At 43.2% G+C, this 19093-nt stretch overlaps 1 protein-coding gene across 1 annotated transcript in view; it reads left to right on the forward strand.

The window, feature by feature from the left end:
• Positions 1-19093, forward strand: part of smarca2 (SWI/SNF related, matrix associated, actin dependent regulator of chromatin, subfamily a, member 2) — a 41397-nt gene that overhangs the window by 17597 nt on the left and 4707 nt on the right. Inside the window, exons 20-32 of the mRNA XM_053419937.1 lie at positions 1072-1185; positions 1894-1998; positions 2379-2465; positions 2998-3044; positions 4049-4215; positions 5234-5397; positions 6725-6952; positions 7320-7397; positions 9053-9271; positions 11046-11269; positions 17147-17252; positions 17388-17489; positions 18865-18991. Coding sequence (XP_053275912.1) covers positions 1072-1185; positions 1894-1998; positions 2379-2465; positions 2998-3044; positions 4049-4215; positions 5234-5397; positions 6725-6952; positions 7320-7397; positions 9053-9271; positions 11046-11269; positions 17147-17252; positions 17388-17489; positions 18865-18991 — 1768 coding nt within the window. The remainder of the gene's footprint in view (positions 1-1071; positions 1186-1893; positions 1999-2378; positions 2466-2997; positions 3045-4048; positions 4216-5233; positions 5398-6724; positions 6953-7319; positions 7398-9052; positions 9272-11045; positions 11270-17146; positions 17253-17387; positions 17490-18864; positions 18992-19093) is intronic.

Consider the following 19093-nt stretch of genomic DNA (forward strand, 5'->3'; position numbering starts at 1 on the left):
ACAGCTGTCATTCCCACTGACAGTAAAGTAAAAGTTATTAAAGTCGAGGAAAGTGTGAAGTTTTGTACACCAGTAAAATGTTTTGAGCTTTTTTACGAAGCTTATTCAAAGTAAGAGTAAAGTTTTAACAGAAAATGAACAGTCAGGAGGTGAAGGACGAGGCTGAATGTTGTTTGACCATAACGTTGTTTTCCAAAGGGAATGTTTTCTGCCCTCAGGGAAGTTTGAACCCAGCTCAGTCACAAACTAACATCCTTATTACTGATTCAGGATCCTACAACAACAAACCTTTCTCCTAATGCTTCACCACGAGTCCTGGTAGCATTCTCCACTTCCCTCCCTCAAGGTCCCTGCAGGGTTCACTTGTAGCCCGAGGCTGAGGCAACCTGAAAACCCAATTAGCTGTAAACAGCAAGCGAAATGCTTATGTTTTCAAAACCACAGGTCAAAGAAATACACGAGAGGCCAAAATATGGCTGCTTCAGCCGGTGGGTCTCTTCACCTTTATACTTCCACCTCATTAAGTTTCTAAAGAAAAGAGTGAAAACAGCGTTATAACAATAATCAGGAGAATCTGATGTCGTTGAATCTGTTCTTAAAATTCTGACCGGCAGCTGAAGCAGTTTTTTTCTGTGGTGATGTATTCAGGATCTTTGCAGGCTTCTCTTTCCCTGTTGCCACCACCAACTGATGATCAGTGTGAAAACAACAGCAGGATTCAGCCAAACATACAAAATACAGGAGCCCACTCAGATAAACATCGCTGCACGTTGCTGCCACTGCTCCGAGGCTCTGCAGGGTATTAGTTCTCACCCCCGGCCGAATCATCACAACCAATGCTCAGAAACATCTCTATTATTCAAAAAGTAGCCTCACTCAAAGAGGCGGGTTTGGTTGCAGCTGCACAACTTGTTGATGAATTCTCTGCGTTCTTATTTATGCCTCAATGTTAAAAAAAAACGACATTTCAACAAGTCGCGTTGCTTGTCACGATCGTGTCACTGCGGCGGATCTGAAGAACACAGGGTCGGTTGTCTGTCACTCATCTTCAACACGTTCTGCTTCATTCAGGTCGACCTCAACGAGGAGGAGACCATCCTGATCATCCGCCGCCTGCACAAGGTGCTCCGCCCCTTCCTGCTGCGCCGACTGAAGAAGGAGGTGGAGTCACAGCTGCCAGAGAAGGTGAAGAGGAAACTAAGATTTGTGTATTTAGATTTGTAAAACATAAAACCTGTTCTGCTCTTTGATCCAATTAGTAAAGAGCAGATATTAAACAGTTTTCACTTCTCATAAGATCATATATTTCCCAGGAAAGGGTTAGGGTACAAATGCCTTGTACTATACCTAGCTGCTTCTGACTATGACACTTATGTGGAGAGGAAACACTGCAATTCATCCAATCAGGGCTGTAGCTGACAATCACTTTCATTATTGATTGTTGTTTCAATTTATGAACTAAATGCTTCCTCTATAAAAATTGAGAGAATATTGAGGAACGTCAATCCTGTTTTCCCAGAGACCTGAATGAGGTCATCAAATGTAATTTGGTTGAGAAAAAAATTAAATAACCAATTCAACCTGATTTTATTTTTTGTGAAAAAATGAATCAAACATTCGAAAAGTATTTTCTAATTGATTAATTGACAAATCATTGCAGCTCTACTCATAACCAATTGGAAATTATTAAATCGTTAATTTGCTTCCTGTAGTTCTTCAGATAGTTTCTTTAAATAGGTTTTTATACATATGTTACAAATGCAAACACATTTCTTTCCCCTTATTGTTGTTATCAAGAATATGACTGAGACCTGAAATGTGTTTTCAGCTCGAACCCCCTCACAGGTTAAAAGACGTGTCTCACCAAAGCTCTGTGCTCTTCGCCCCCTGCAGGTGGAGTACGTCATCAAATGTGACATGTCGGCCATCCAGAAGGTTCTGTATCGCCACATGCAGAAAGGCATCCTGCTCACAGACGGCTCAGAGAAAGACAAGAAGGTGAATGTGCTGAGGCTCCTGTGTCTCGACTGAATGTGACCGCTTTGATTCATCGGTGTCTCACGCTGACACGCGAGGCTGAGCGCTCGGTGATATTTACAGTTTCCTGCAGTTTGACAGCACAAGGTTCCCAGATTGTGTTGTGTAACTGAAGTCACAGTTTACCGGAGCTTTTAGAAGAAAGTTCTGTGGCATGAACAAGACGCGTTCATTTCATCTAACTCCTGAAGATGCGTCTCAGCCTTTCAGCCTCAGGTGCAGAAGAATGTCTCTTTTGAAAAGCAGAAGACTTTGCAAAAGGTTTTGAGAAGTTTCTGAACCTGTCATTATTTTTGATCTGGAATGAAAATGTCTTTTAACTGTGAGATAACGTTCTCCAGGGTAAAGGTGGAGCGAAGACCCTGATGAACACCATCATGCAGCTGAAGAAGATCTGCAATCATCCCTACATGTTCCAGCACATTGAGGTGAGAGCTGTTTGACCTGCAGCGATGGCAGCGGCTGTCATGAACAAGTCTTAACTATATCTATTAACTATAACTAGCTCAAATGTATTTCTTTACTAACGATGACCTAATCGTTAAAGTTTTCTATTCTCCTATAAAATTATTCTGGTGTGAAATTAGAAGACTCATTTCCAGACAATCATTTCTTCTGTATTGTCTTTGTTCATTTTAGGTTTTTGTTCATCCTGCCACTTTGGTTTGTTCTTAGATTTTAATGGAGTTATGAAACAACCATGTATTTTTGATAGATCGGCTGTTTTAGAGTCTTGACGTCAGCCGTTCCCTGGGAACAGACGTCTGTGTCTGCAGGTTCAGACCTTCAAAATAAAAACCTGATTGTGAAAATGTCTAGAAATCCTGAGCAAAACTTCAAATTCCTCTTTTGTAACTGTTAATAAAGGTCAGAGCTCGGCCGCCAGTGAAACTCATTTAAATGCAGGACTCAGTTTGCCAGTTGCTCGTTATTTAAACCAGTAAATGTTCTCGGTTACAGGAATCTTTTGCAGAGCACATGGGTTATCCAAACGGAATAATCAGCGGGTAAGTCTGACAGTGTGTTTTTATCACGCAGTGCTAAACACACACACACACATGAATATTGTCATTCTTTATCTGTTTAAACACCACCATGTTTATATACTTTTATGAATTATTAATAGGGGGGCTTAAGGCTTAGCAGCTTATTTATGTAAAAACCTTTTTCATCCCGTATCCGTTTATTTGACTTTCTTTTCTGAGCTAAACTCACGTGTTCAGAAACGACTGCATTGACACCAGGAGGTTGTTTGTTCAGCACTGAGCTGAGTCCTTCTGAGGTTTGTTCCTTTCTCCCTGACTCGGTTTGAAGCTCATTGAAACAGTGAAGTGATTTAACAAGTTCACGTTTTAAACAGCTGCTGTCTCACATAAGTGATAATGAGCTTTGGCGGCAAATAAATGATTCATTGCAGCAGTGAAAATAAATTATATGTGTTTTGTTATATCTGAGGCAGCGGACGTTTAGCTCTCTGGTTTCTCAAACAGACACTTTAAGTTCTGCACCAAGTTTACAATTCTAAAACTATTGAAGATCCATATAAAATGTTAATTCTCCTAAATCCACATTGTCTCAGCTACACACTGGTGATAGTTGGAGGTTTGAAGCTTATAGACAGAGAGTGAACAGAAACTGAAAGAGGTGATTAAAACGAGCTGAGGTCTGTTTGTTGTCACATTAACTACGGACAAAATTTAACTTATGAAGGTTTTTCTTTAAATCAAAAGTTTTTATTGAAGTAGATTTGTCACGTATGTGTGTAGGACAGTTTCAAAGGTTTCAATTTGCTCCCTGTTTGTAACACACAGCTTCAATCATGGGCTTTTCCTGTTGACCCCATTTTTCCAGGATCTTGAAAACAGGATTTTATAGAGCCGTGTTAAAGAGTCGTTTTTTTGTGAAAAATCATAAGAATCATAAAAAGTCCAGAAGCCCAGGCCCCCTCAGGGTTCATGATCATCCCTCTCACTGACAGTGACTCCTGTTTGTTTTCCTCGTCTCCTCTCAGGCCTGATCTGTACCGAGCGTCCGGGAAGTTCGAGCTCCTGGATCGCATCCTGCCGAAGCTTCACGCCACCAACCACCGCGTCCTGCTCTTCTGCCAGATGACCACTCTCATGACCATCATGGAGGACTACCTCAGCTTCCGCAACTTCCAGTATTTACGTCTCGATGGTAACCTCGCCCCTAGAACAATGTTTCAAGATTCAGATCCAAGGAGGATTTCCACTTAATTAGAAATATAATATACAGTAAATAATTATATAAAGCTGATCGGTACCAGGTACGATGTGGGTCTATACTAATTAAACTGTATGAGCCAGAATAACAGTGGCTCTGCTCTGACACTTGCCACATATTCAATTAACTCTGATGTTATAAAACCTGTTATGTCTTCAGTTATGTCAGATAAGTGAACAAAAGGTCCAAGCAACACCTTCACACTTAGTCCCACACTGTCACTCACTTTCCACACTGTCACTCACTTTCCACACTGTCACTCACTTTCCACAGTTAATAAGGCAAAGTCGGCCACAGCAGAACAGACCTGCTGTTAACTACTCACATTAGTTCTGTGAGTGACTTCATAACTAGACACATTTATATTTATTTTGTTCGTCATAAGCTTGGGAGGGAAGGTCACTGGGTTTCTGCTCCCACCCTCCTAATTAAATTATACCAATTAAAATATATGAATATCATATTAAATGTGATATGAGTAGGTATTATACAGTCCAGGCCACATTCACACATTCCTCACACACCATTCACACACACTCTAACCAAAGGATAGGTCGCCATGCGGATGAATTCGAACCACCGATCTTTTGGATAAGTGGACGACCCGCTCCATGTCCTGAGCCACAGCTGGATTTATATTCATACCATCCACACATCACTTTTATAAGAGAATCAAATGAAGACGTGTCTCTGAAATGACGCTGTGGTGTGTGGCCCTCATTAGTTGTCATGATTTAATCAGACACACAAACTGGGATGTAAATGTTTTCATCATCTTGTCCCCAGCTTCATTAGATCCACCACGTGTCCTCAGAGACACATGAGACATTTTAACTTTCCCTCAAATAAGACGCTTTTTAAAATCTGAATAACAAGAAGAAGTCAGAGCGGCCTTTTCTAAGTTACCTCAACAAACTCCACAGTTCAAAACTCATGAGGTTTGATGTTTCAGGAGCCACCAAGGCCGATGATCGAGCTCTGCTGCTGAAGAAATTTAACGAGGAGGGATCCCAGTACTTCATCTTCCTGCTCAGCACCAGAGCCGGCGGCCTGGGCCTCAACCTGCAGGCGGCCGACACCGTCATCATCTTCGACAGCGACTGGAATCCCCACCAGGTCGGTCCTCCAGCTCTCTGTGTCATCCTGCCCTGAACCCCCCCCCCACCTGCTCACAGCCTGAATGCATGAATCCAGAAGATGTTTGGGAGTTTGTATCAGTCCGACACCGGTGAAGCTAACAAAATACTACATTAAGATGAGCTGATTTAAAGGGGTGTTTACTCAGGATGCGTGTGCTGCCACTCAAACCACAGCGAGCCGGTTCCATACCATGTTTATTTCATGGCCTGTTTGTTCACAGATGCAAATGTAGTGAAGAGGGAATGTAAATCCATGTTTGCTGCACGTTATTCACGACCTCAGGCTGATCCCTGCAGCACATTGTGCAAATTCAGGCAAAGTCTGTGGACTCGCTGCTGTGGACAGGAGGACATGAGACTCCTGGTGGTTGGCTGTTTTAATTATGATGGTTTTAAAATGGGGTGAGACATGATTGACACCTGAGACTGACTTGCGACTGTTTGAGCATGTGTTGACCTTGATATCCCGACTTATGCAAAGATGAATTATGTTACCACAACACAACACAACACAAGCAGCAACACACCTGTTTATTTATTCTAACTCCAAAAACTTTTTTAGATTATCACCTTTTCCCCAACTTCAGCCTTTGTGTGTCCCTCCGCCTCGTGGACTTCACACTCTATTTGATCAGTTTTGCAGAAATAATCCAGTCACAGTTTTCTTTTCGTCCCCCACCTCAGTGATCTTTCTGTCGAGCTGACAACATCAAGCTATTTATAATATCTGTCTCTGGCGAGTTGAATTTGCATTTCCAGAAATATCTTCTCTGCGACTGATCCTCTGAGATCAGAACACTTTTGTTTTGTGCTCCTTTGCTTTCCAGATATGCAAGATGCAAATCAGATAAACTGTGGCTCGTCTCAGTTAATACGCTGCTAGACTGAGAAACTGCACTGATGCAAAACTTCGACAGGCTTATTGAGTATCTTCCTCAGACTCTGAAGATATATCATCGCCTCATTATTACAATAAATGCAGGTTTCAGTAAAGTCATTAAGACTCTGAAATGTTAAAGAAGCAGATGTTACGAGCCAGAGCCAAGAGCCCTCAACCAATCAGGTGTCTTCACATTACAAGCCCCGCCTCAAAGGATCTGCCACTTTCCTCAAGTTTAACCTTTTAACCTCTGTGTTGTCTTCTGGGGATCAGGAAGTAATGAGTTGTGTTCAGACTTCTCACATTCAAGAGAAACTCAGGAGTTGTGGTGGATCAATCAACCGGTTATTAAGTTTGGACCTTGAGTGGGTTTTTGAACCAATCAGAAACCCTCTCACACTTCTGTCTCCTCTGTGAAACCCAGGACCTCCAGGCTCAGGACCGCGCTCACCGCATCGGGCAGCAGAACGAGGTGCGCGTGCTCCGCCTCTGCACCGTCAACAGCGTGGAGGAGCAGATCCTGGCAGCGGCCAAGTACAAGCTGAACGTGGATCAGAAGGTGATCCAGGCCGGCATGTTTGACCAGAAGTCCTCGAGCCACGAGCGGCGCGTCTTCCTCCAGGCCATCCTGGAGCACGAGGAGCAGAACGAGGTAAAACCCCCCCGAGGCTGTAGCTTCATGTCTTTTGGACGTTTTATTCTCAGTGTGAGCGTCTCAAGGCCGAGAGGAGTTAATGTGTTTGAGCAGCCAGGATTATATAATGAACACAAGAGATGTTTCTCCATCTTGTTAAATTAAGCGTGCTGGTTGTGATTGAATCTCCTCCGGACCAGAGACGGCTCTGTGGATCTGATCAGCGAGCAAACCGCCCGTCGTTCACTATATTAAATGTGGTTGAAACGCACTTTCAGTTATTTAAATTGGTTACTTTCACACATGTGTTTGGAACTGAGCATTAGAAGCAGATCTTATTCTGTTATTGACCTGTTCTCCTGTTTGTCTGCCTCTGTCCCTGCAGGAGGAAGACGAGGTTCCTGATGACGAGACCCTGAACCAGATGATCGCCCGCTTGGAGGATGAATTCGAGCTCTTCATGGTAAAAACAAGTCAATTGACATTTCAATTTAAATCTATTAAATGGGTTACACATGCTTCGCTTCTATATTTAGCCCCAAATGAATTTCTGTTGTCAGTCATAAAGGAGATCATCAAACGTTATTATTTGTTCAGGCTCTTTCAGACTTGGCAACAACTGTCCAATTACTTAGTTAATCACCATGAACACATGACTCACAGTCAACTTGTTATCTGCAGAACACACTTGGCAGCCTATGTATATTAAAAAGCAAAATGTGTGTTGTCTGTTTTTATTAACTTGGCATCACACAGCCTGAAGCTACACTGCTTCCTCCATGAGTATTTATACCAACCTGAATTTAACTGATCCCAGGTCAGTGATTGTGCTTCAAATATAAACGGTCCTTTCTCAACGAGCTTTAAGTGTTAATTCATTTGTTGTTGAGTTTATTTTTAAGTATTAATATGCTTCATGAACATCCCTGTACCTGGAGCTATGGTAGATGTGATTTGCCAAATCCCAGTTGACGATGGACGTCATCCAGTGGGAATGTATGTGAGAATCTAAATGTTTGATTAAGTTGCTGAAGACTTTTCTAGAGAACTTTTCTTTCCAGCACCCGAGTATAAATATTGTCTAAATGTGAGAACAGAGGGAAGATTCCCTGTGAGCGAGCGAGTGGGTTGATGATGTTTCTAACTGGTGACGGACATGAAAGAGGAAGAACACAAATATCTCAGCAGCATTAAAACGTTTAGAGTCAGAACCCTCTTGCTGGGAGGCGACGGTGCTAACCACTTAACCACCGTGCCGCCCGTCACAACGTCTTCTCCACTCCGAACGCCACGCTCACGACTTCTCATGAGTGCAGTGATTGCACAACAGTGGTAATCTGTTCAGTAATAAAACAAGGTGACACTGTGTAATGACTCGTAACTTAGGGATGTTAGTACCTGTCACTTTATATTACAAGTTAATGAGAGAATGTCACATAGTGACTGTGGGGAATGTAATCATAGCACAACATGGCCTCGTTGCTTATTGTTCATCCATCTATTGGTGCAGTGGTGACATCTGAAGATGAATCTCCATAATCTCTGCATTCAACTACAGCTTCAGTTACATTTGTGTGATGTAAATTAGGGCTGAAAGATTTGTGAAAATAATCTTATTGCGATTTTTTTCCTCAAATATTGCGATTGCGATTTAATATGTGATTTATTTTATTTTATCCCCCCCAACAAAACGTACTGAATGAAATAAATATGACCAACACTATATTAGATACATTTTGTCTTATTTATTTATTCTTTCCCACATTTTACAATTTTATTTAACTGCTCATTACAGAAACAAGAACAATGTGCATTTAAGTAATTTAAACAAAGTCATTGTAAGTATAAACACAAGGAATGCACTTTTTAAACACTTTGTGCAAAATTAACCATCTTAAGAAAAAATATTTAAAATCTCAGACCCCTGGTTATCGTTCAATCTTAGATCCACTGTGTGAACTGGGCAGAAGCAACAAAGGAGCTGGGTGGTTTGTTCTCTTTCACACGTTGGGGTTAGAAAATCGGATTTTATCATATCAGGATTTAATAAATATAAACAAACCAACCAGATTCATCTGCTGCTTGACTCCATGTGACTTTCCTGCTGTTCTCCTCCAGCGCTTTGACATGGACCGACGCCGGGAGGACGCCCGCAACCCGAACCGCAAGCCCCGTCTGATGGAGGAGGACGAGCTGCCGTCCTGGATCATCAAGGACGACGCGGAGGTGGAGCGGCTCACGATCAACGACGATGACGACCGGCCGTTCGGTCGAGGGTCGCGTGGCCGTCGGGATGTGGACTACAGTGACGCGCTGACCGAGAAGCAGTGGCTACGGGTAAAGACCGGACAGATGTAGATCTCAGAAATATAATTATAACTGCTTTTCAACAAGGAAAAAAGTGGCTAAAGTATACTTGAATCATTCAGCTGCAGTCTGAAGTCACCTGTTGGAAGCTCTGCAGCTTTGATGTCTCGCCAACAAATCCAAAACAAATCCATCCCTCAGTTTTTCCTCGCTTCCCGACCTCGTTCCAAAGTTTCTTTAATGCTTTACTTTTTACAAAATGCCACACAGACCGATAGGAAACAGGAGAGGTGTTGTTGTTTCTTTTTCTCCGCGGGAATAAATCACATCTGTTGCATTAATTGAGCTTTGACAGCGGCAGCTCTGTGTGTGTGACATTGATTCAAAGCAAACAAACACTTTGATAATGAAGGAAAATGTCACAGCGCCACAGTGAGTCCCCCCGATGTGATGAAAGTGGAGTTCTGAGGCAGAGAGGAACCAAACGTGTCACAACCAACAAGGTGCTATTGGGATCACTTTTTTTTGGGGGGGGGGGGGTAATTCTAATTGGATTCAGGGACAATAAGAATCTGTAATTTTTATGATCATATAGTGAGGTTGGGATTAATAAGTCTCATATACCAATACCAACAATTCTATATCAAAACAAAGGCAGTGATTCCTTCGCTGTCGTTTTTAAATGATTAATCGATGATAATGATGATAATAATGAATTTAAATCAGCACAACTATCGACTCTCATTAGGTGGTCAAAGTTTATATAGTGAAATTAGAGGCTGCCGTGTTTTAATTAAACTTATTTCTAAACGGGTAGGAGATGAGATTCTGCTCCGGCACGAGGACGAAGTTGTGGATTTCTTTTAAACTTGTAGAACATGAATGTTTTTGAACAATGAGACTTTTTAAGATTTAAAACAACCTCCTCCTTTTTATACACCGAGCAAATTATGATTCGTTGGTGGCAAAACACGTCCCGACCGTAATTGGACTCCGGCGTTTTTCTTTCATTCTGCTTCCTTCTGTGATGCTAATGGCGCCCCCTTCACCCACACTGCACACATACAGTGAGTCATTCCCCTCGGAGAGTCGGGTCGGGCTGCCAGATCCATTTAATGACTAGTGGCTCAGGTGTATCTGGAATAAACAAGAAAAGGAACAAAAGAAAGTTTGAGCCGAAGGTGACAGAATGCTGGAAGCTGTGGTTCCGAGAGGCTCTGATTAAAAGAAGGAAAAAAAACTAGCAATTTAGAGGCCGTCCATTTCTAAAGGGAGGAACAAACACATTTTAAAGCGCTCTATCCCTGTGTGACTCCGATCCAGTTTTTCAATTTGTTCGTGAAAGAAATTATCAAAACAGCTTGAAGTGGCTCAGTTTGCAGACGTTTTTTAAAACAGTGCGATCGTGCTTCATGTCATCATCAGGCTGTTTGGTGTGACAGAGCGATTATAGAGCTCTGCTAAATGGAGAAAAGCCCAGAGAAAGAATCTGTCACTTCTGATTCTAATTTAGTCTGAAAAAAAATAATCTGCGAGGCTTAAAATATCAGATAAAGAAAATCAGAAACTATAAGAGTATTTGGAGAAGAGCTATAGGATTTTGCAAGGTCCCATAAATGTAATTAAATCTGTTTTCTATATTTTTTAACATAAATGTCCTGCAACAAAACCGTAGTAAACTGATTCAGGGTCAGCGGCATCATGAAGTGTTTTAAGGAGTTGACAGCTGAAATAAAAAATACCTTAACAAATGAAAATACTAACATTTTAACCTCGCCTCTTGTCGGCTCCTGTCGAACCCCAGGCCGTGGAGGACGGGAACCTGGAGGAGATGGAGGAGGAGATCCGGCTGAAGAAGAGGAAACGCAAGAGGCGCCCGGAGAAGGAGTCGTCGAGCAGAGACGAGGGAAGCAGCAAAGCCAAGAAGAAACGTGGACGTCCCCCGTCCGAGAAGCTGTCCTCCAACCCCCCCAAGCTCACCAAGCAAATGAACACCATCATCGACACGGTCATCAACTACAGGGACGGGTGAGGACATTGATGTTCAGGACTTAAACAGTGTGTGTGTGTCTTTCCAGCAGAACTGGGATCAGACACAGGCACAGGGGGAGAGGTTTCTCACAGCAGCTGATTTGGGTCACTGGAAAAATGCAGATTTAAGAAGTGTGTGTTTGGCTGTGATGGAGGTCCCCCCCCCCCCCCCTCTCTATGCACACTCTCCTTAAAGGGAAGGATAAGACAATGTCTGGTTTGAGGAGTCGATCTCGACCTGTCCCTGTTTCCAGACGCATCCTGTCACAGAAATACCAAACGCGCTCGGTCACGTTCCCCGAGAACAGGTCCATGTGTTTTTGTTGACTGGTAATTGTGAAGCTTTCCACCGCGTTGTGTGTGTGTCCTCAGAGTCGCTGCACACAGTGTGTGTCCTCAGCTGAAGCCCAGAGATCACTTCATGTGATTCAGTGAGAAGTTCCAGACTTCTTCACCTCAGCTCCACACGTCCTGTTAGTGAAGAGCTGATTCATGTCTTGAGTTGTTTATCTCGTTCCCAGAGTTATTATTTCGTGGCCGCTCTATATTTTCTTGCCCAAATGGCGCCAGAGGGTTTCAATTTCAACGTCTCTTTAAAAAATAAACTTTATTTTAAATACCTGTGGATTTAATTAAAAGCAGAAGTTTGTTGTTATCACCAGTGGAGCTGGAGTGGAATGGTCGGGCGCTCTGAATTGGAGAAAATAATACCTTCGGGGGGGGGGGGGGAATGAGGCAAGGAGACGTGCGGATTCCATCTGATCCAAACATCTCCAGTAGGAACGTCCTCTTCCTTCCTTCCTTCCTTCCTTCCTTCCTTCCTTACTTCCATCCTTCCTTCCTTCCCTCCCTCCATCCGTCCGTCTGTCAGTCCGTCCGTTCCTTCCTTTCTTCCATCCTTCCTTCCTTCCTTCCTTCCTTCCTTCCATCCTTCCTTACTTCCTTACCTCCATCCTTCCTTCCTTCCATCCTTCCTTCCTTCCTTCCTTCCTTTCTTCCTTCCTTCCTTCCTTCCTTCCTTCCTTTCCTCTTTCCCTCATACACAGGAATACAAATAGGAAACAAGGGATAAGAAATATCAGAATCAGAAATATTAAAACAAGCATTAAAAGGAGCAAGGATACAAAAAAGAAAATATATAATAATTAACTAGACACATTCAAATATATAAAAGCATAAAACAGGTGAGTGTTGAGTCACTGTCACCGTCCAGTGTCCTGTGGACAGACACTTCCTCGGTCCGTCAGTGCAGCAGGACGGAGACATCAGTCCTCTCCAGGAGTCGTCCTCGGCCTGGTGACGCTGTGTGATCCCTGTGTGTTGGTGTCCAACACTCTGCACGTAAACCAGTTCAGCTTCTTATCGCTTTCGCCAAGAGACTAATTGTGTTTTGAAAATGTAGCAGACAAACTTTTAAAACCAGAAACAGATTTATTCTGAAGTCCAGTGTTGACAGAGAGACGTCTTCTCCTCACCGTCAGTAATCAGCAGCGTGACACGAGTCACTGCTCCATGAAATGAATTTTACTTTCTCAGATAAATCTTCACGGTTTGATGATCACGAGCCAGAGAGTGGACGGAGGAGCTGCATTAACTTTTGTTTTTCTCAAGAGATTTGAATTTAGACTCTAGACGTTGATTAATGAGCTGTCGCCTCTGCTGCGGTGGCAGAATGGAGCTGAACACATTAACACTGACAGAGACAGCAGTCGCCTCCTTTTACAGGTGAAGCTGGTTCATCAGTGTGTGAACGGAGCCGATCAGAGACTCCTGGCTTTCTGGTGTGTGTGTGGTTGTGTGTCTGTGTGTGTGTCAGTCTGCAGCAACCAGCCCTGCCATGACCATCCAATGGAAAGTACAGATTTCTCCCTGGTCAGCAGAATAAGAAAACAGACATGAAGTCATGTCTTAGTACAGTGAGATAAACATCCTCATGCTCCCTCAGTCCAAAAAGCCCTAGTTGTGTGTTTGAGAGTGTGTGTGTTTTCCTCCTTGTGAGTGCGTCTGTCTCCCGTGCACGGACCAACATGTGCATTTGTGTTCCCATTACTCAAGTATGCATTGGCCGAGGACTCCGCCGAAGCGTTTTCCAGGAAACCGCTACCTGCTATTCCAGAAGTCGAATTCTTTCCTCTCCCAGTTGATGGTTTGTTCTTCCCAGAGCATCTCAATCACCGCTCTGTCTCTCCTCCCACTTCACCAGCGAGAGGAGGATTCCTGGACTTTGGATTCCTGAGCTTTCAGATCTGTTTCCTCATAAAACAAACAACATCTCTTTGGTTTAATTTGCAACTTCCTGGAACTTTACTCTCTCTGATTTCTTAAATGGAGCCACGCAACCGTTGAGGGTTCATGTCCTGAACCAGATTAACAGCTTATAAACACGGCAGCTGAGTTTGCTGTGATTTTTCCAGCTCAGCATGCAACACACACACACACACGCACACAGACACAGACACACACACACTCACGCATGCACACACATATACAGTTGTTTTATGTCAACCCATCGGAACAAACCCTGTAAATTCTGGCTCACATTTTCCCATAATCCCAGTGTCTTTCACAGAAGTCAGCGGTGGGGTCTGTTCCCAGGGGTCCCCCCCCCCCCCCCCCTTGCATCACGATTTACACATCAAAGTATAAAGCTCCATTTTGAACATACCATCCAGCTCCTTTGTTGCTTCTGCCCAGTTTACACAGTGGATCTAAGCCCAGGGCACGTTCACTAGTCAGCGGCACGGCGGGGGCAGATTGAACGATAACCAGGGGGTCTGAGATCCGCTGCCTTGAAATCAGTGTCTACACACGGCTTGTTTTAAACTCTGGGGATTTATTATTTTACCTAAGCAGGAGCTGGTGAGATCTCAGGATTTTAAAAAGGGTATTTCCAGTGTGAACACAAAAAACGTTTTTTTATTTAATAGTACAATCTGCAGCACTTTTGGCTTTTCCCCTGTTTTTCTCTTCATATCACTGAAAGGATTTTCTTTGCTCATCCCCTGTAAACACTGTGATCAGTGATAATCAGCAGAAACTCAGTTGAGGGTTTTAAATTAAATGTGTTCAGAATTTTAATTAGAAAAATGTCTTATTTAGATCCGTATAGAAACATTTAAGGACCAATCGACTGAACATCTGCTGGTTAGTTATATGAATTTAGCTTTTTAGTGACACTTGTATATTACAACTCGCTCTTTGAGACGGCTGGTGCGGTTCTGTTTGGATGCTGTCGTGTACTGATCTGGTTCAATGATGATTGATGGTTAATAAGCAATATCCAAGGTTTGATTGGCAGCTGGCGAACCTGTGTGTCATGTCACAACCGTCTCTCTTCTCCTTGTCTCTCTGTCTCCAGACTGTCAACTCCTAAATACTTAAACTAAAGGCAGATGTCTCAAAAGTATATATATATATAAGATTTGAAAAGCACTTGTGTTTTTTAAGCTGAGCACTTCAAAGGGGAACTTTCAAAGGACTTTACATAATCTGTTTAAAACTTTAAAAAGAAAATAACACAGCTACGGCGTTAAAACAATAAAATGTGAAAAAGGAACAGAAACCTTTCAAGGAAACGGAAACCTAAATAGATACAGGAAGTCTTTAATATTCAGGCAAAGTGCAGCAGATAAATGTTCTGGGTTAAACGTGGCCGGTAGATAAGTGCAGCTCCTCCGTGTCCAGCGTGTCCTCTGGGAACTGGAGCTGCTCCTGCCCCTGAGAACCTGAGAGCTTCATTAGTCGGAGGGTTATTTGGGCCCAGAGCCATCGAGAGATTCACCGACAAGCAGCGCAACCGAAACTCTCTGATTCCCCCGGGGCTTGACCTCGATCGGTCATAAAGAAATCACCGCAGATTTAAAGTCACACTTGCACAAATCGCTGAGTGTGAAGTAAACTTCGGTCCCCGGTCGGAGGAGTTGTTCTGCTTTCACACACTTTGGAAAATTGTCTGGATTCAGTTTTCCAGACATTTTTTCCCCGAGAGTTTTCCTTTTTGCATATGAAGAACGCAGAAGGAGATTGTGTGAGTCACATGAGATCACAACAACAACAGGATCGAATCTGAAGCATCCAGGCGTGAGGGAGGGGGGGGGGGGGGGGGGTTCTGGGTAGAGCAGCAGGAGGCAGAACATGACATATTAATTCAGCTGCTGTTTGAGTTGACAGCTTTTTGACACCGGCATCAGCCCTTATTGTCAGTTTCCCTGTCGTCTACGTGTGCGGCTCTTTATTTTCATCCTGAGATTTTAGTATTCATGTCCATCGCATGTTAGAGACGCCGTCAACACGCCCACTCACTCCAGATGAATTCTCTGGATGTCGTCTTGCTCTGTTCTCACATGGACGTACGCAGCAGACTCACACACGTCTCTCGTTTGGGCCTCGAGGTCGATGATTAATTGGAGGGTGAACTTTTTAAACTGTCAGTCGAAGAAGCAGCAAGTGATCCTTAATTTATCTTCACTCGGCCTGACAGCGGTTAAACAAAAATACTCTCACTGCTGATTTACAGCTGAGGGATCTGTCTTCCACACGGTGTCTGAAGAACCTTGAACTCTGTCACGTCACTGTAAGGAGGGCGAGGGGTGAAATCATCTCTGCTCCTTTGATTTGAGGAACTTTACTTCAAGTTTTCAAAGTATAAAGACTTTACCAGTGTACGTGTTTATGAAAAATGAAAAGATAGAGCCACAACAACTCATACATGTTGTATAGCAGCAGCCTGACCTGATGTTGTGTATTCAACATCCCACTCACTTGACCTTAGGTCTTTCTGATTCTCATTCCAGCTGCCAGGTCTCGCCTGGTCTCTCCCTTGGACTCAGTAGCTTCTTGTTTACCACAGTAACTTTGAACCAGCTGACCTGGCCTGCAGCATCACAGCATGTTGTTGATCGCTCCTCGTAGCTGCAGTGTAGTTGTGTAGTTGTGTAGTTCATGGAAGTGATCACTGTGAGTCAGTGGAGCTGTATCCAGATACAGGTCAGTGGATGTAACGAGGACCATGTCGTCCAGTGTGTCATGGATGTGCTCTTTGTGTTTATTGGACAACAGAGCTCCGTGGGACGTATTAATGAACTGAACCAGGCTCTGGACTCCCACAATGCATCAGCTGGACACATCCACTGTTTGTTTTGGTCTTTTCATGGGATTTAATGAAAATCTCCAGCCTTACTCTCAAAGGTGAACCTTCCTCAAGGATCCGTGAATCTGATAAAAGACTCTGAACACATCCGCTGCCTCTCAGTTGTCCAATCACAAAGGAGCTCAGGCAGAATGTACATAGCTACAACATTTTCTCTTAATTGCTTGTTTTTTTTTTACTTCAACAATACATAGAATTCCAGTTGCTCCCACTGGTTTACCTTGCACAACATGTCCTATTCATTAGGGGACCTTCATTGAGAGCAGCCATTCATTGGGACCATTCACTGGATGCAACCATTCCTTGACCTCACTGTTAAATGCTTAGAAAATATAACACAGTCATTTTCTACTCCCACAGGGAAATTTGCAGTAAAAAAAGAAATAAATAACACTGTAATAACACGCAATTCTTACACAAACAGAAATTTTGTCACGACAAAACACTATTCTAGGTAGAAGCTTCTGCCAGTTGACAGGTTAGAGTATGAATCTAATTAATAATCTAATCTAGTAATATTGTAATTTGCTGTTGTTGTGTTCAGCGACACGAGGCATCTGCTGCACGCAGTAGTTTTATTATTATCGAGTTAAGAACAGAGGATGTTGCACCTCGTTAAGTTCCATGACACAAACTGTGACTTGTGATTATGACCTATACAAATGTAACGTGATTGATTGATTGATTGATGATTCATGTTGAATTCCTTTGTGTTTTATTTCCAGGGCAGGGAGACAACTGAGCGAGGTCTTTGTCCAGCTGCCGTCCAGGAAGGAGCTGCCAGAATATTACGAGCTGATCAGAAAACCTGTGGACTTCAAAAAGATCAAGGTATGATTGTTATGATCCGTAGAAATAATGAACAGGAGCTAAAATATGATTCTGACTGTCCAGTGGCTGCCTTAAATATCACCTGAAATGAGCCTGATGGGGGCGCTGTTGTTGTTTTTGTCTCTCTGTTGACAGGAACGTGTGAGGAGTCACAAATACAGAGTCATCGGAGACCTGGAGAAGGACGTGATGCTGCTCTGTCACAACGCACAGACCTTCAACCTGGAGGGGTCACAGGTCAGAGATCAGCTGCAGAACTTCCCTCTCATTGACTTTACCTGATGAATCTGTCTTCATCTAATGTGCTGTTCAACCACGTGGGAAGGAGAGAGAGACGTCTGCAGGTTGTCACTCTCAAGTATCTCTGAGACAATTAACTGCTCTGTTTACTGGAGGGAATCAATGAGGAAGTTTTTAAAAACAAAGGGACTTCTCATGGAATAACGATTTTAAATCTGGTTTCTCCTGAACTCTGTAAGAAGTTAACTCATGAGTCAGTATCGGTGTTTGTCGCAGATACAAAAACTTTCATTTTTCAGAATATGCAATTAAGAGAAAATTGGCAATCATGTTTAAAATTCCCTTTTTAGAATGTTTTTGGGTTTTATGTATAGATTACATTTCTATTTATTCGGTTGTTTTTGTTTTCTTTTTATTTAGTTGTTTACGATAAAGTTTGGTTTTAAACTCAAAAATATTCAAACCTCGAATAGATTTCTTGTCATACTGGTTTGATGACGTCCTCTTTCTACTGGTTTTACATAAAAAACCATTATCGGATATATGTCGAGCAGTTTGATTTGTTTGAGTCCTGCTCAGCTTCACAAGCTGGAAACTCAGAAGCTCTCTCACGTTGCTGCTGCAGGAGATGAAGAAAACAACTGATTTGTTTTTTCCTCAATATATCAGAATCATAATAATATTACTCACTTCCACCTCAGTCGGGCTCTTATGTAAATGAAGGAGTCATGAAAGCCTCCCACTTAACGTTAAGAGACTGAAGCTGAAGCGCAGTCAGTTCTGTTTATCCTGGATGAAGCCACTCAGGGAAGTTCTCTACCAAACACAGACTCCCTCGCTAGACGCTGGACTCATTGACCTAATTTACTGCTGAGGATTCTGGGTTATTAAGAAACGTCCTCGTCTGTGAGCCTGACTCGTGCTGTCATGAGCGTGGGCCCCTTGTCCGACCTGCGTCATCCACATGCTCGTCTGGTAATATCCCAGTGTCTCTTATCATTTGGTTTATTTACATGACCTTGGTTCAGTGAGAGGCGTGAACGTGATGTTTCAGTCGTGTGCGGCCGAGGCTCCGGATGCAGACGTCACGACTTTCAGACTCTCAGAGCTCGACTGATGAAGAAGGTCCAAACTTTTGAGAAGAGGTTGAAACAAAGGTCGTTTCAGTTGAACTCTTCTTCCGTCTGACGCCCGTCCTCATCGTCCCACTCTTCACATTCACATTCACTCCTCTGCTGTGACCTTTGACCTCATCTCTCCCTCCTCTGCCCCGCGGCTCGCTCGCCCGCTCGCTCCCCGTGTTCCCAGTGTAACTCATGCTGTTTGAGGAAAGGTTAACATCACCAAGTCTCTCTTTTCTTCTTGGCTGCAGATATACGAAGACTCCATTGTCCTTCAGTCTGTTTTCAAGAGCGCGAAGCAGAAGATCGCCAAGGACGAGGAGAGCGAGGACGACAGCGAGGAGGACGAGGAGGACGAGGATGAGTCCGAGGCCGAGGGTAAGACGCACTGTTTCATTTAAATGCATGCAAAAAACACACACTCACACACACACACACACACACACACACACACACACACACACACACACACACACACAC

This window comes from Pleuronectes platessa, chromosome 4 (assembly GCF_947347685.1).
Source record: "Pleuronectes platessa chromosome 4, fPlePla1.1, whole genome shotgun sequence".
Classification (NCBI taxonomy): Eukaryota; Metazoa; Chordata; class Actinopteri; order Pleuronectiformes; family Pleuronectidae; genus Pleuronectes; species Pleuronectes platessa.